The sequence below is a fragment of the Syzygium oleosum genome, unplaced genomic scaffold (assembly GCF_021117445.2).
Source record: "Syzygium oleosum isolate NSW1041296 unplaced genomic scaffold, Sole_v2.1 Sole_v2.16, whole genome shotgun sequence".
Taxonomy (NCBI): Eukaryota; Viridiplantae; Streptophyta; class Magnoliopsida; order Myrtales; family Myrtaceae; genus Syzygium; species Syzygium oleosum.
The window spans coordinates 1,002,529-1,015,987 of NW_026607500.1; the positions used below are offsets into that span (position 1 = coordinate 1,002,529).

Sequence of the window (13,459 nt, forward strand, 5' to 3'; positions counted from 1 at the left end):
TTTGGCCCGGGAAAAGTCGGCTCGGGCCTAAAATGGCCCGAGTGAACAGTGTCTCACTCGGCGCGGGCGAGGGCGCGACGGGCGCGGGGCTCGGCCACGGCGCTCGGCCATGGGCACGGCCCTCGGCCACGGGCACAAGGCTCGGTCACGGGCTCGGCCATGGCGCGGGCGCGGGCAACTGGCGCGCAGCGAGCGCGCGGCGGCGAGCGCGCGGCGAGGCACGGGCACGGGCAATGGCTGGTCGGCTGGTCGGCTGGGCTTGCTTCGGCAGCTGGCGGTGGCGGCGACGCGGCGGCGAGCAGGGCGGCTCTCCGACGACCAGCTCGGAGGGAGAGAAGAGAGTCGGCCGGAGTGGGGTGGCGAGGGAGAGAGAGAGCTGGGGCGGTGAGGGCTCGGAGCCGGCGATGCTCGGGCGGCATGGCGGTGGTCGGTGGCAGAAGGGACGCCGGGTGGTGGTGGACGAGGTAGCGACGGAGGCAGGCAGCGGCGAGCTGCTCCCCGACGACGATGGGAACGAAGGAAGAAGAAGAGGAAGGTGGCCGAGGCGGGTGGCGCGGTGGGGCGTTCGGCGGCGGCGGCGACGGACGCTCGAGGCGTCGGGGCGATCTTTGGGGAGCCGGGCTGGGCATGGCCGGGACTCGTCGAGCACGGCGGCGAGCCGAGCTCGCGCGCTCGGGAGGGGAGGAAGGCAGCGTCGGGGCGGCTAGGCGGAGGTGGCGGTCGGATGGTGTGCGGTGGTGACGAGCGACGGAGGTCGGTCCCGGCGAGCGGCGATTGGCGAGCCGGGTCGGCGGCCAGGCGGAGCGGGGGCCACACGCAGCTCGTCGGGGAGGAAGAAAGAAGCGAAGAAGAAGAGCAGAAGCGAAGAGAAGGAAGAAGAAAGAGAAGAAGAAGGAAGAGGAGAGAGAGAGAGAGAGGGTGTGTGTCAGGGGGTGGGTCTGCATGGGCGTGGGCTGAGGGGACGTTTGCCTGGGGAAGACGTGCGCGGCCAGAGGGGGAAAAGAGAGGGAGAAAGAAGGAGAGAGAGAGAGCGTGCGCGGCGGAGGAGAGAGGAGAGAGAAAGAGAGAGAAAAAGTTAATATTTATCCTCGAGCGCGAACCAACGGACACGGTTCAAACTAAATATCGATTTAACGGTCACGATTCAAATATTAAATGCGATCCGATGACCCAAATTCAAAACCGAAAGCGATTTACCGGTCCAAAATAAGCCTCGCATATAAAAAGGGACAAAGGCCGAATTAATTAAATCAAACTATAGCGAGGGGGTCTACTAGTCCAAATTCGCACCCGGTCAAAAACTCCCATTTTTCCATTATTCCCGACAATCTCAACGCCGGCTACGATAATATTGACACCGTCCAATTTATTTCGTCCCGAAACTCCCGAAAATCAACGCCAAGTTCGAGGTCTAAATAACGGCCAAATTCGATCGAATGCGATTCTAGCGAAATCTCAAGATTTAAAAATAATAACCGGGAGTGATCAGTTCCCGGGCGAGATTTTTACTATAAGCGCACTGACGAAATACCCGTTTTATAAATCCCAAAAATGGGCCAAAATTCGGAATGTCACAGCAACCTTCGGTTTCACTTTTGGCTTGTGCCAATGGTCTTTTTATCGCTTGTGAATTTCAACATATCATATCTTGAAAATTTAGCATATATTATTAGGGTTAATATTATGGAAAACCCTAAACTAATACACCTGCGACAAATTTACCCAAAATTAATTTTTTGACCATAAAAAATTCTAAACTGGTATACCCGTGGCAAATTTATCTCAAAGTAATTTTTTTACCACCAAAAACCCTAAATAGGTACATTTGTGACAAATTTTCCCTCCGTTAGTTTCCGTTAAATTTAATTAATATCACAAAAAATCACAATTTGGTACGTCTGTGACAAACAGAAGGTAAAATCCAAAATTGGTACATCCGTCAACTGCCGCGTGTCATTTAACAAAGCAATTTGATAGTTAAATTTAACGGAAACTAATGGAGGGTAAATTTGTCACACGTGTACCAGTTTGGGATTTTTGGCCGTTAAAAAATTAATTTAGGATAAATTTGTCACAAGTATATCAGTTTGGGGTTTTTTGTGATATTAATCCCATATATTATAATATAAGATACACGCGGCATGACATGGTATGTGAAAAGAAAGTGAAAGTATTCATAGCATTTCTTTAACAAAATTCGGATAGGATATTGACTCCCTTTTCATTAGTGGGATGCCCATTGTGATTTGGGTTGCCTTACACATTTAAAGCTTTAAGAACTTGAACTTAGTTTGATGATTGATTTTTGAAATGGAATAATAAAAAGAAATGCTCTACGAAAGTGTTTTATGATTTGACTCATGAACTCTACTCTAAAAGTGAGTGGTGATCGTTCCTATGATAAACGGAAAGTGATATTATTGGACTTTGTGCCCTTGTTATTACGTGGAATCCTGAGTTGGGGTTCTTCGTACTTTGTATACATATTTGGAGGCCTAATTCCAAAAAAAACCCCAAACTTTACACTTTGTCCCAATTATACCATAAACTTTTTTTTGTCTCAAGAAAAACCTCAAACTTTTCTCTGAGTCCCAAATCTACCTTACCGTTATAACTCCGTCCAATTAACGTCGGAAAAAAAAAAAAAACAGAACAGCAGCTGCGGCGTGGCCAAGCCTTCGCCGGTGGCCGCCGACCCCAGGCGAGGCCTCGCCTGGGCCTCCCGAAGGCCGGCGACCCTCGCCGGAGGGATCGCAGCCCCGATCCCGGGCGGGTCGCGCCCTCCCCGGATCGGGGCCTACTGTGCCCTCGCCGGGCGACTCCGCCCCGGGCCGGCGAGGGTCGCCGGCCTTCGGGAAGGCCAAAGGGCGAGGGCCGCCGACCCCGGCGAGTCGCCGGCGAGGGCCGCGAGCCCCGATCCGGGAGGGCGCGACCCTGCGCCCCAGATCGGGGCCGCAGGCCCTCGCCGGCGACTCGCCCGGGGCCGGCGAGGGTCGCCGCTCCTTCCCGGCGGCTATGGCGGCGGCCACCGGCGAAGGCTTGGCCACGCCGCAACTGCTGTTCTATTTTTTTTTTTTCTGACGTTAATTGGACAGAGTTATAACGGTAGGGTAGATTTGGGACTCGGAGAAAAGTTTGAGGTTTTTCTTGAGACAAAAAAAAGTTCAGGGTATAATTGGGACAAAGTGTAAAGTTTGGGGTTTTTTTTGGAATTAGGCCCATATTTGGAGGCAAAAGGACATCAGAAATGCCATAAGTTGTGTACGGAGGACACTTTGGTGCCATAACTTTTTTTCGGATCACTTTGGTGCCAAATCGGAGGAAAAGAGATCACTTAAGTGTCAATTTGACCGGAAATCCGACGTGACATTTTTTTATTAATTTCTGATGCCGACGTGGCTCGCCAGAGGATGAGTCAGCGTGTATAGTCAGCATTTTTTATTTTAAATAATTTTTTTCCTTTTTTTTTCCTTTTTCCTTTCCTTTCTTTTTTTTTTCTCCCCTCGCCGGTGGTCGGCTCGGCCGCCGGTGGTCGGCCCGGCCACCGGCGAAGCCCGGGAAGGGCTGGGCGAGGCGGCCTTCCCTATGGCGGCGAGGGCGGCCTCGCCAGATCCGGGCGAGGCGACCCTCGCCGGCGACGGCGAGGCCGCCTCGCCGGCGGCCGGCGAGGGTCGCTCGCCCGGATCCGGCGAGGCCGCCCTCGTCGACCACCGGGCGAGGCAACCCTTGCCCATGGCTTGCGAGGGGCGGCCTCGCCCATATTTGGGCGAGGCGACCCTCGCCCATGGCCGGCGAGGGGCGGCCTTGCTAGTCGCCGGCGAGGGTCGCCTCGCCCAGATCTGGTGAGGCCGCTCCTCGCCGGCCATGGGCGAGGCGTGGGGTGGGGTGGCCTTGCTAGATCTGGACGAGGGGCGGCCTCGCCCAGATCTGGTGAGGTCGCCCCTCGCCGGCCACTGGCGAGGCGACCCTCGCCTATGGCCGGCGAGGGGTGGCCTCGCCAGATTTGGGCGAGGCGACCCTCGCCCATGGCTGGTGAGGGGCGGGCTCGCCAGTTGCCGGCGAGGGTCACCTCGCCCAGATCAGGCGAGGCCGGCCCTCACCCATGGCCGGCGAGGGGCGGCCTCGCCTGTCGCCGGCGAGGGTCGCCTTGCTCAGATCTGGCGAGGCTGTCCCTCGCTGGCCATGGGCAAGGCCGCCCTCGCCCAGCCCTTCCCGGGCCCGGCCACCGGCAACCGGCCGGCGATGAGAGAAAAGAAAAAAAAGAAAAGAAAGGAAAAAGGAACGAAGAGGAAAAAAAAAGGAAAAAAATTATTTAAAATAAAAAATGCTGACTGTACACGCTGACTCATCCTCCGGCGAGCCACGTCGGCGTCAGAAATTAATAAAAAATGCCACGTTGGATTTTCGGCCAAATTGGCACTTAATTGATCTCTTTTCCTCCGACTTGGCGTCAAAGTGATCCGAAAAAAAGTTATGGCACCAAAGTGTCCTCCGTACACAACTTATGGCACTTCTGGTGTCCTTTTGCCCATATTTGGATATTGCTTTCTCAGGATATCCTTCGTGGGTTGAGCTACTGACTAATAATAAGTAGACAACTTAGTTGTGAGCCTTGCCACAACGATAAATGAGGTCGAAGTGTATGACATTGCGTGAGAGATTAGCCAATTGAACCACATTCTCTGGTGTGTTAGGATTAGGGATATGCTCACTAAAAGTCATAAAACTTGTTACGAAAGTGCAATTTAGTCCTAAACTTACAAAAAGTGCAATTAAGTTCTATAACTTGTCAAATTTATTCAAATGAGTCCTAAAGTTAACACTGTCAAACTAACTAACGGAAAATACTGACGTGGTTTATTTTAATATTTTATCTCTCCTACGTGGCGATGACGTGGCTAAAGTATGAAACATAAGATTAAAACAATGTCGTTTTGGCCCAAAATTGATTTTTAATACTAATTTTATTTAAATTAAATTTAAGAAATAAGCAAAAATTTTAAAAAATTTAATAAAAAGGTGGAGGAGGAAGCGCTCCCTCCCCGCCGCTGCTCCACCATCACCGAGAGGGGTCGGCGAGGGTGGGGGGGATGGCAAGCGGGGGTTGCCGGGCCCCGGCTAGGGGTCAGCAACCCTCGCTGACACCCTCCCTGCCGCCGTCGCCCCACCTGTCCTCCTCCTCCACTTTTTTTTAAGCTTATTTTTAAATTCAATTTAAATAAAAATAATATTAAAATTATAATAATAAGCCACGTCATCGCTACATAGGATATAAAAAATAATAAAAAAAGCCATGTAAGCATTTTCCGTCAGCCAAATTGGATGGCATTAACTTTAGGACTCGATTGAACCAATTTAACAAGTTTTACGACTTTATTGCACTTTTTGTAAGTTTTATGACTCAATTGCACTTCCGTGACAAGTTTTAGGACTTATAGTAAACATATCCTTTAGGGTTAATACCACAAAAAACTCCAAACTGGTAAACCTGTGATAAATTTACTCAAAAATAATTTTTTTACCGCAAAAAATCCCAAACTGGTACATTTGTGATAAATTTACTCTCTATTAGTTTTCGTTACATTGGATTAATACTACAAAAAATCACAAACCGGTGCACATGTGAGAAACGGAGGGTAAAACCCTAAACTGATACATCTGTCAACTGTCACATGTAATTCAACTCAGTAATTTGACGATAAAATTTAACAAAAATTAACGGAGGGTAAATTTGTCACAAGTGTACTAGTTCGGAGTTTTTTGTGGTAAAAAAAGTTTGAGATTTTTTATGATCAAAAAATTAATTCAAAGTAAATTTATCACATACATACTAATTTGTGATTTTTCATGATGTTAACCATTTTCGATTGTGATTTGGGTTGTCCTACACATTTAAAGCTGTGTGAACTGAGTTTGATGATTGCTTTTTGAAATGGATTGAAAACAAGAAATGCTCCATGAAAGTGTCATACGATATGACTCGTGAACTCCTTTTTAAAAGTGAATTGTGATGGTTCGCATGGTTGATGGAAAGTGGTATTATTGAACTTTGTGCACTCGTCACTACGTGGAATCCTAAGTTGGGGTAGTTCGTATTTTGTATACATGCTAGTATTGCTTTTTTAGGATGTCCTGTGTGGGTTGAGCCACTCGCTAATAATAAGTGGAGACATGTACTAAGGCGGGAACTTAGTTGTGAGCCTCGCCACGGCGATAAATGAGGTCGAAGTGTATGACATCGGGCGAGAGATTAGCCAATTGAACTGCATTCTTTGGTGTATTATGTTAAATATCATGTTGCGAACAGATATTTATATTGAGCCGCGGTTCATTCGCTCCTTTCTTTTAACATTTCAGCTTCCAAATCCTTTGACGCTTAGGAGGAGTGGCCCGAATTTTTGGGTTATACGATTTGGGTATTAGCTTTGGCCCAAGGTGTCGATATCTTTGGTATAGTGTTTCTTTTCTAAGATAGTGTGGTTTGCGGTTAGCGGTTATGTTTTCGTATTGATATTGTACTATGACACCTTTATAACCAGCTTTTGTTGCCCTTTTGTTACGTATGATGCCCTGAGGCTTCATTCTACTCTCAATGGAGACCGTCATGTCATCCCTTTTTCCTTTTTCACGAGACAATCATAAAAGTCCCAATGATGCATTTGAGTTCTAAACTTTTATTTGATGGGTTAAAATCATAAAACTTGTAATGGTCATTCATTTTAGATCATTTAGTCAGCTCTGTTAGATTTTAGTGGATGAAAAATCCACATAATATATAAACTTCTTTAACGGTGCCCGTGTGGCATTTTTAGTCCACTTAAAAGTGACGGAGTCAAAAGAAAGACTCTAGTGCATTGAAATTACAAGTTTTAGGATTTGAAGCGTGTCATCGTGACAAATTTTAGGACTTAGCTTGTAATTGCACATATTTTTAAAGACCCAAAGAATGCAGTAAAGGAAGTCGCATATAAAGTGGTATGCAAACTTTCAATATATTCACAAATGCTCTATCAAGAGAGATCCCAGGCTTTGCCTCCTCTCTTACTGAACTTGCTTAGCTTACCAAAAAACATAACCACGATGATGATTAACTTTCCGGTCTTACTCCACCTTCCTACAAAACCGTACAATGCGTCTTTACAGGAACCATCCGCTTTGAGCCGACGGTCGCAGCTATAACCGGTAGAGAATCCCACGTTCCCGTATGCGCTGCGGACATCCATCCAACGCGGAATCAGTACAGCCAAAAGATGCTTAAAAACCATGAAACGTGTCGGGGGCAATTCCATGTGATGTTCATTTGCACATAAGATCAAAGAAGGGGCAATGCAAGCGGAGTTCATACCTTATCACTTCTATCGCGATGTTCAGCACGCTGAAATTGAGGGGGTCGTCGGCCATCGCTCGTCGCTCGGAAATGCAGATGCCGACTATGCAGATGACTAGGTAAGAGAGCTGAGAAAGCGTGAAGCACCCTTCAAGAGTTCTGCTTTGTTGACGGATGGCATTTCCAGTTGGGCGTCCCAAGACAACCTTCTGATGGTACTTCTCTGGCGCAAAAGATGTGTATGGCGGGAGGTACCTGCGATTACAAGAGGCCTGCATCAGAGCACAAAGAGAGAGAGAACGGTGGATGCAAAACCCAATTCCCAGATAATTGCAACCCAGTTCGAGTATCGAGACATCATCAGTTCCTGACACAACTGCAGTAAGTAGTTGACTAAACAAAGGGATTTCCTGACCTTCAGTTAAGCATCTAATTACGGTCAAGCAATCTGATTGTACTTCCATATGTGTTTTCTTTCTAGAGAGCATTGATCGTATCGCATACGGGTGATCAGTGGCAATCCGGTTCCCTCCCAGAAATTGAAAATCGGACTAGAGGAATCGATTCTCCATTTTTGGAATCGGGAACCGGACCATTTGGTCCTCGAACCGTACCAGACCAAACCCATAGAAGCAGACCAAGTATTTCATTTAGAAAAAAAAAGTCTAGTCTAGATGGGTGGTTCTATCCATGAAATCGGAAACCGAACCAAAATTCACCTGTTCCAAAAAATTGGAACCCGAAACCGGACCGGTGCTCTCGGGAACCGCCCAGAATAGGCCAATTCGATCTGATTTGGACGGTTCTTTTTGCTCACCCCTAGTACTATCGCATGGTAAAGAGCAAGGGTATCGGTTTTGATGGACCTCGCCCGAACCCATCCTCGCAGGACCATCGATGGTCTAGACAAAGAACTGAAGATGGCAACTTCGAACTTTCCTTCTTGAAACGATTGTAGATCTTGAGAGGGACTTTAGTCAAAGGTCCGAACCAAGTTCCTGGCAGTTTCTGAGGAAGCCGCGTTGAAGTTTCAAGAGGAAGCCTGAAGGGCCGAAGTAGCATCACGATTCTTCTTGTGGACCCTATTATCTGCAGACACGTAGTCTTGGATTCGATTTACAAATTTAGCCTCATTTTTGTAGAATTTTATCTGAAAGTTGCTTTGTAGTTCACAAGAACTATTTGATGTGGAACCCACACGAGAACTACTTAATCCAACGGTTCATATAATATTGGGCTTACATAATTCGGGTGCAGTTAAAGGTTTTATCGAGAGCGAGGGAACGATTGATTACATTCCATCATGAGCTCTTGGTTACATTTCTCAACATAAGCGGCTCTTGTGCCGACATGCATTTTATAGGTACAATAGGTAGGAGTATGCAAAGGAATCAGGAATCGCTCAGACTGTCCGGAACCGGACCGGACCGGACCAGACCGGCTTTGAATCGGCGATTCCTAAGAGGACCGGTTCGGTTCCCCTTGGAACCGTTGAGCAGGACTCTATATATATGTTTAAAAAAACGAATCTTACCCTCAATTATAACTTCCTAGAAAATTCAGAAAGAGCTTGTGTCAATTGAAATAGTGAGGCCTTCTTTGGTATATTCTTCAAGATTTATGGACCGATAAAACCAGATGAGCATCAAATGTCAATTGAAATACACAATTATTCACTTATATACCTTTTTCCTTGCAAAAAAGTACCTACATAGAAACTAAATTAATCATAGTATTGATTGATGAATGCAATTTTGTAGGGATTGGGGACCGGCTCTATGGACCCACCCGGGAACTGGACCGGACCGGCGGTACGGTTTTTGGGTGGATCTATGAAACTAACAGGCTATTCCCGATTTCAATTTTTCAGAACCGGTCCTATAGCAAGTAGTAATTTTAGATATTCTTAAGATTGGTCGACAAAGTTAAATATAGAAAGTGACGGTGGAGAGCTGTGAGTCTTTAAACACAAAGTCCAAATTCAGCTCTAGATTATAATTTGCCACGTCCTCTAGCATATTAACTTTTTCTTTACCAAAATTACTTTATATTCTGCCACCGCCACACCATCTTAGACAGTCTAACTTTTTCTGTCATGAGTAGAATTTTCCTTTTATCTCTGAGTGCTTTCCTTGTGATTTTAGCAGATCATTTAGGACCATGAAACTTTTGGAGAGGAAAAGAGAGACTCACATCATCACGAGAAACAGGACCAGGACCGCAGGAGAGACCTTGGAGATGTCGAACACACTTTCCCCTGCATGCCTGGAGTTCACAACTTGGAACAAAGAGCACAGCAGCTTCTGGTACCGGCTCAACCCGCTCATGATCCCGGATCTCCACTCCAACCCACAAAACAGCACCAACTGTATCGTCACGAACCCGAGCGCCGTGAGACATATGTAACGGGACCTTACGCTCCCGATCAAATGGAAGTACCCCACTTCCCTGCCGTTCCTCAACGCGTAACCAAACTCCTTCCTCTTCACCGATGCCTTCTCGAGTGCCCAGACAGCCACATGCAGGCACGGCGCGTACAGCGTGTTCCCGGCAAGCACTTGGGGGATCAGGATCAGCAGGAGGACTGGGCTCTTCCGGAAGGCCGCCATGCCCTCGTTGATGGGCACGAACCCACAGTTGGCAAATGTGGACACCGTCGTGAAAAAGCCGAACAAGTCTGCTCGCAGCCCCTTGCCCTCGAGCACTTGTTTAGCATCTCGATCCAGATATACGTACAGCATGATCAGGCCCGACCCGAGCACGTGGAAGAGGAGTATATAGCCAAGAACGATCTGGCTCAGGCATGTCGCCGTGTCGTACTTCAGCTTGTTGGACATATCGGGGTTGCGAACTGATACGGCCTTCGCTTCATTGTGCTGGTTTGAGTCGATTTTCTGTGCAGAGCTTGGGATGCCCAACTCGATGCTGTCGACGAACCCGCTTGGACCGTTGACTTGGTCATCGATTCTGGACTGTTTGAGTAGCTTCAATCTTAACAGTTGAAGTTCGAGCAGTGAAGTGAAGACTTCACCGCTAAGTAACATCAAGACAATCATGACCAGGAGCTGAGCCCCCGAGAGCTCCTCCATTTCCAACGTGGACATGCTCGCAGCCGTTGTCGCCGATACCGAGGTGAAGAAGACGTCCAACTCCCGGTGCCTCAGCTCAGAGCCATCTCGTGCGGTGGCCTTCAGAGCGATATAGCCCGCCAGGGAGACGGCGAGGTAGTAGCTGAGCTGAATCCAGAAAGGGTGGACGTGGAAGAGCAAGAAGCGAGAGAGCGACGAGATCGAATCTCGGCATAGTCGGAGGAGTCGAGCCGCTTTGGGTCTTATGCTGTTGCAGAATTGGGAGACCATGTAATGGCAGAAATGAAGCAGCTTCTTCATGTTGGACATGGCGGAGGAATTCGTGAAGTGATTTTGGCGAGAAATGAGATTGTGCGCTTGCCGAGCATGTTGCGTTGCGGAACCAAATCAAAGGTTAAGCGTGTGCGAGAGATCTGTGTAGACTCCGTGTCAGCCCGTGGACCCAGGGTTCAACGACCTGGTGTCGGAAGGTATATTTTGTTGTCCTTTCGGAATCATTTTTACAAATTAGTTTACCAAAAGCCTCTCTTTCTTACTTCCACCCAAATTTCAATTTTGCATTCCAATATGAAAATACCACTTCATATCTTAGTCCATAAACTACATAGCCAAAATTCCAAAATTGCCTGAAAACTCTTTTTAACACCTAAAACACGGAAAATTATCCAAAAAATCTTAAACCTATTACACTTTTGCTAATTAAGTTCCAAGCCATTTAGTTTTACCAATTGAATCATAAACCTTTTTACATTTTGCCAATTGACTCCATCTGGCCAATTTTGGCTGGAATTCCATGACTTGGACAACTTTTAATAATATTTAGATATGTTTTTCGATTTTTTTTCCTTTCTTCTTCCTCTTTTTGCCGATGATTGGTCACCAGCCCTAGGCGATGGCTGGCCATCGACCATGGCCAAGCAGGCTAGCCTCGCTTGGGTGAGGATCGTCGTTGCCGCCACAAGCGAGGCCTGGTTGGGCGAGGGCGAGCCTCAGTGAGGGCTCCTCTCGCCAAATCTAGCAAGGTCGACCCTCGCCTAGGCCAAGGGCGTCGCCTTCGCCTGGGGGACGCTCGGCGAGGCTGCCCTAGCTTGGGCGAGGGCTGGCCTCTCTCCATCTGGTGAAGGGAGCCATCGCTGGGGCTCGCCCTTGCTTAGGCTAGATTTGGCGAGGGCTAGCCTCGCCAGATCTAGCGAGAGGAGCTCTCACCTGGCTGGGTCTTGCCTATGGTGAGCGACGACGACCTAGGCCAACGTGCCCGGCCATTGCCCGTGGTCGTTGGCTAGTCACCAGTAAAAGGAAGAAGAATAGAAAAAAAAGGAAAGAAAAAATAATTTAGAAAAAAATCTGAAAAAATAATAAAACAATCGAAAAATATTATTAAATATTGTTCATCTCAGTACCAGTTGTGCCATGTAAGATGGCCGGTGTCAACGTTAGCAAATGCCGGCCAAAATTGGCCGAATGGACTCAATTGACAAATTGGCAAAATGTTTAGGATTCAATTGACAAGATTGAAAGGTTTAGGACTGAATTGGTAAAAGTATCTTGGCCGAATGGATTCAGTTAACAAATTTTGACAAAAATGTAATATATTTAAGATTTTTGGACAATTTTCTTCCTCACTTTAACCGTAATTAATTTCTCTCTCCTCCATGTACCTACTACCAATAGCCACTATCCCATCTCGCACACCACTCACACCTCTCTCTCTCTCTCTCTCTCTCTCTCCGGAGAGATGCATGACTAGTGGCTTCCTCGTTGCCTCTACCCATAGACAACTCACGCCTTTCGGTGATGCTGCCATCCCATGCCGTCTTTATCTTCAAGGAAGCTAACTTAGAGAATTTGGTCAAAGGACACAGGTTGCGATCGATATTCAAGATGCAGGTCAAGACCAGATCTCTGGTATTTGAGAAGGTGCGAAAGACCATTTGCAATAGTAGTGCAGAAACCATATGAAGTTCAGATGGGTCCTAACCAACTGTGCACTTTCTTGACGTTGCTGTGACGACCTTATCCATTTTCTAAGTATGTCTTGAGCGAAGCCAAGAAAGTGTTGACACAAAACTTGACCAATTTTGGTAATTATTGACAAGTACCAAATGAGTCGATAGATACAGTTTGGTTAGAAAAATCAACAACTTGAAGAGAATTGACAACACTCCAATAAAGTTATCGACAACCAACCTTCACCTGGGATGAAGTTGTCGACACTGGCATGTAACTGCCAAGTAGAGATATTTTCGGATATGTAACTTCCTATAGATAAGTGTTGCTTAGTAATGGGATATCGCAAAGCAGCTTTTTGTAACCATGGATAGGTTAAAGAAATTATTTATTTTTTCAAATTGAGTAACCATTGTATGTAATTGCCATATGTAAATGTTGGTAGATGGTTATATGTATAGCTTGTTTATCCGCCGAATCAATAATAGAATTCAATAGTTTTTTACTGATTTACGTTACCATTTACTTTTTTACAATTTATATCGCTGACGACAATTGTTCAAAGTGTTGTACTTTTAAATTCTTTGTCGTTTACTTTCCTATGCAAAATCAACAAAAGACCCTTCACAACCTTTGTCGACTCACATTAATACATCCTTATTCTTGAAGGATATTTCATCATCATTTTTGGTTTAACATCTTTTTGGCAGGCCTGGTGGGACACATTTTGTTGATTCGAGGATATTACGATGGCAAGCACCAGAAATTAACACGAGTTTGAAAATGATGCTGGCAACAACAATCCATTACCACAAATTGGTAATGAGACGGCTGCGCATTATGATACTTTTGCTGCTGGGAGAGTAGGAGAAAATAATTGACATAAGGAAGTTGATCTTCCGATGCATCACACCGAAGAGAAAATATGTTGCTCTAACTGTCAACATGGTGTCAACCATGAGAAGATTGTTCAAAGAGTAGCATAATGATATGGCCAACTACATTGTGAGTCACAAGTCAGACGTGATCAAGTTGATCGTCATCAATACTATGAATGATGTCCTATTGAGGCCAAGATCGTCCAACGGGTATGTTC

The 13,459-nt window shown here is 46.6% G+C and overlaps 1 protein-coding gene and 1 long non-coding RNA gene across 2 annotated transcripts; one reads left to right on the forward strand and one right to left on the reverse strand.

The window, feature by feature from the left end:
- Positions 1–6,968: 6,968 nt before the first annotated feature.
- Positions 6,969–10,810, reverse strand: LOC115662830 (sodium transporter HKT1-like). The gene is made up of 3 exons (XM_030584923.2): positions 9,521–10,810; positions 7,346–7,582; positions 6,969–7,209 (listed from the first exon to the last, which is right to left on the reverse strand). Exons 1-3 carry the CDS (start codon positions 10,723–10,725, stop codon positions 7,011–7,013), a joined length of 1,641 nt encoding a protein of 546 aa, XP_030440783.1. The 5' UTR covers positions 10,726–10,810; the 3' UTR covers positions 6,969–7,010.
- On the forward strand, positions 10,781–12,785 carry LOC130140174 (uncharacterized). Its single transcript, XR_008818185.1, has 2 exons — positions 10,781–10,886; positions 12,272–12,785. It is a non-coding gene; the product is annotated as an uncharacterized LOC130140174 (long non-coding RNA).
- Positions 12,786–13,459: the final 674 nt, after the last annotated feature.